Source organism: Charadrius vociferus, unplaced genomic scaffold (genome assembly GCF_000708025.1).
Source record: "Charadrius vociferus isolate BGI_N301 unplaced genomic scaffold, ASM70802v2 scaffold49, whole genome shotgun sequence".
NCBI lineage: Eukaryota > Metazoa > Chordata > Aves > Charadriiformes > Charadriidae > Charadrius > Charadrius vociferus.
In genome coordinates, this window is record NW_009661375.1 from 3,517,162 (window position 1) to 3,520,366 (window position 3,205).

Here is a 3,205-nt window from a genome sequence, read left to right on the forward strand (position 1 = left end):
GTGTTCAAGGCCAGGTTGGACGTGGCCTTGGGCAACCTGGGCTGGTGGGAGGTGTCCCTGCCCATGGCAGGGGGGTGGGAACTCGATGATCTTCAAAGTCCCTTCCAACCTAAACCATTCTATGATTCTATGAATTTCACCGACAGCCCTGAACGCCTACAGGAATTTCTTAAGCGACTTGTATTATGCCAAACATTTTATTTCAGAAACATTTGGCGCTTACATCCGGGGGGCTCAGCGTACGCAGTAAGGAGGATTTCCCTCCAGAGCTTTTACCTGCCATCGCTGCAAACAAGATTTCCGAATAACCTCGCACCTTCCGTGTCCCCAGGGCACCACCCCGCACCTTCCCAGGCTCTTCTCCTCCACCCTCACCCTGCCCGGGCTGCCTCCCTCATGGTGAGGTTGACAGACAAAAAGAAAAGCTAAATATAAGCTCCCCTCCTTTGTACGCGTTTGCTCGAAAGCTGCGCCAGCTGTTGTACAACCGCCCCAGTCACGCACGACCGCATCGCAAACAGGGCAAGGCGGAAGGAGCCACCCAAAAAAGATTTGATAACCTGAGTGCCACACGGTGCCCGTGCCAGGCTGGGGTTGAGTTGGGCCACGGTTTTAATCCCCTCTGCCATTGACGATAGCTACTAATGACCTTGTATATACAACCGTGAACATCCTTGTGGTTTATGGGCTTGACCTTAGTTGATGAGAAGCTCAACATGACATGGCAATGTGCACTGGCAGCCCAGAAAGCCCCCCGCACCCCGGGCTGCATCCCCAGCAGCGTGGCCAGCAGGGCGAGGGGGGATTGTGCCCCTCTGCTGCGCTCTGGGGAGACCCCCCTGCAGTGCTGCCTCCAGCTCGGGGGGTCCAACAGCAGAAGGACACGGAGCTGTTGGAGCGGGGCCAGAGGAGGGCACGGAGATGATCCGAGGGCTGGAGCCCCTCTGCTGTGAGGACAGTCTGAGAGAGTTGGGGGTGGTCAGCCTGGAGAAGAGAAGGCTCCGGGGAGACCTTAGAGCCCCTTCCAGTGCCTAAAGGGGCTCCAGGAGAGCTGGGGAGGGACTCTGGATCAGGGAGGGGAGCGATAGGAGAAAGGATGATGTTTTTAAACTGAAAGAGGGGAGATTTAGATGAGATATTAGGAAGAAATTCTTTCCTGTGAGGGTGGTGAGCCCCTGGGGCAGGTTGCCCAGAGAAGCTGTGGCTGCCCCATCCCTGGAGGTGTTCAAGGCCAGGTTGGACGGGGCTTGGAGCTACCTGGGCTGGTGGGAGGTGTCCCTGCCCGGGGCAGGGGGTTGGAACTGGATGGTCTTTAAGGTCCCTTCCAACTCTAACCATTCTGTGATTCTATGGCCTTCCATCTCACCGGTGCTTGGCAGCACGGTGCAGCATCCCTGGGCACACAGCTGCCGGGCTGGGCAGTCCCAATCAGGCTGCAGGCGCCGGCTGTGGCCCCGGGGCTTTCCAGAGCAAGTTCTGCAGCAGCATTTTTCTGCTAAGGCATGGCCTGTGGCTCCGGGAACGGTTTGCAGCCAGTGTGCTGAAACACAACCATCTCCAGGAGCCGGAGAGCACAGAGTCCTCCCGGTCCGGGTCCGCACCGACCCCTGGGATGCTCACCTGGTAGACGGCTTCATCGCAGGCGTTCTGCAGCCCCAGGTTAATCATGGTGTTCTGCAGCGTCCGCCCCATGTAAAACTCCAGGGAGAGGTAGTAAATCCTCTGAAAGAGAAAACCACCCCCTGGTCACCTTTCCCAGGGCCTTAGAAGGCCCTTCTGGACCCCAGAAGCCGCTATCGGGCATCACCTCAAAGCGAGAGGGGAAAAAAAACCCAAAAACCACGAACTCTCAACAGAGGACGGTGGTTTGCACTGGGAATTTGAGGGCTGGGGCTCCCCACAGGCGTCGTTCCCCGCAGCCCCAGCCCTGCCCGCCTGCCGCTGCTGTTTCCCCAGCCGGGAAGGGGGAGAGGATAGCGCCGAGGAGTTTTTGTTTGGACAAGCCTTGTCCAAGTGCAGGGACATCCCCAGGACGGTCACCCTGAGCACGCCGGCGGCCGCGGCGGTACAAAGTTAAACTTTAAAGAGGAGACGTTTCCTAATGTCACCCCGAGCTGCAAAGCAACCGGAAAACCGAGCAAGCCGCCAAGGCCGGGCTCGTGTGGCAGCCGTGGGGACACGGGCTTCCTCTGCTGTCCCCGGAGGGGGTCGGGCTCAGGAGCACGTCGCGGACACGGCGGGTGCAGGATGCGGCCAGTAACGCGGCGGCTTGTGTAAGCCGTCTCCCGGCGTCAGCACCGGCAGGTTTTAAGGAAGGATTTAGGTTGGAGGAAGTCGCTGACTTGACAGGTTTCCCCAGGAACCTGCGCAGGGGGCAGGGGACGGCGAAGGGGATGTGCTGGGCGGCATCGGTTAGGCTTACTGGTTTGGCCCCAGCAGAGCTGGAGGCAGCGACGCCGGACAGACGGGACCCAGCACGGCTCGCCTGTACCGGAGAGTGCCCAGATTCAAGCCCTGGAAGAGGCTCGGCTTTTTTCCTCCCCCCTACACAATAAGTGTGTGGGGGGGGCATTGAGCTACCAGGGGCTGGCAGGGGCCCAGCAGGGTGGTGGCAGGGCCACCCTCGCAGGGAGAAAATTGGAGCCGACAGGGCCGTCCAGGTGTCCGGATGGGATTACTGCTTAATCCCCCGGCAGGCAGAGCCCCGCGCTCGCTGCGAGCCGGCGCAGGACAGGAACTCCTGCACAAACTGGATCTTTCACGCTCGGGACGGCCGTGGCGCAGATCAGGCTTGCGCCCGTTTTAAACAAGAGATGCTTGCGGTTGGCTTCGGGTTCGTTTAAGCCCTTCGACTAATTCGCCCTTAGAAGGCTCGGCGGCTGCTTTCGGCAGACCGCACCCACGCCAACCCCGCGGGACAACAAACGCTGTTCCCATGCCCTGCACCCAGCGCCCGGCCAAGCCGCCCTCTGTTTGTTTTGCAAAGCAAAGGACAGTGGCCCCGCTTGGTAAAGTCCAGTCCCCACACTTGGCAAAGTCAGGGGGAATAGCCCCAATCCCACGAAGAAACAGGCCCCCCGTTCCCAATTTTTTTCCACAGAGGGTTCACGCCCAAGGGTGGGCAAATTCCCATCAGAGCCATAACGCGGGACCCACTTTGGGGATGCCGCGGGACATCAGGGGTCCCACCACCCTCCACCCTGCA

General features: G+C 59.9%; 1 protein-coding gene across 1 annotated transcript in view; it reads right to left on the reverse strand.

Moving 5' to 3' along the window:
* PYGL (phosphorylase, glycogen, liver) overlaps window positions 1–3,205 on the reverse strand; it is a 32,474-nt gene that overhangs the window by 11,576 nt on the left and 17,693 nt on the right. Inside the window, 1 exon segment of the mRNA XM_009893939.1 lies at window positions 1,621–1,722. Within this exon segment, the coding sequence (XP_009892241.1) occupies window positions 1,621–1,722 (102 nt within the window).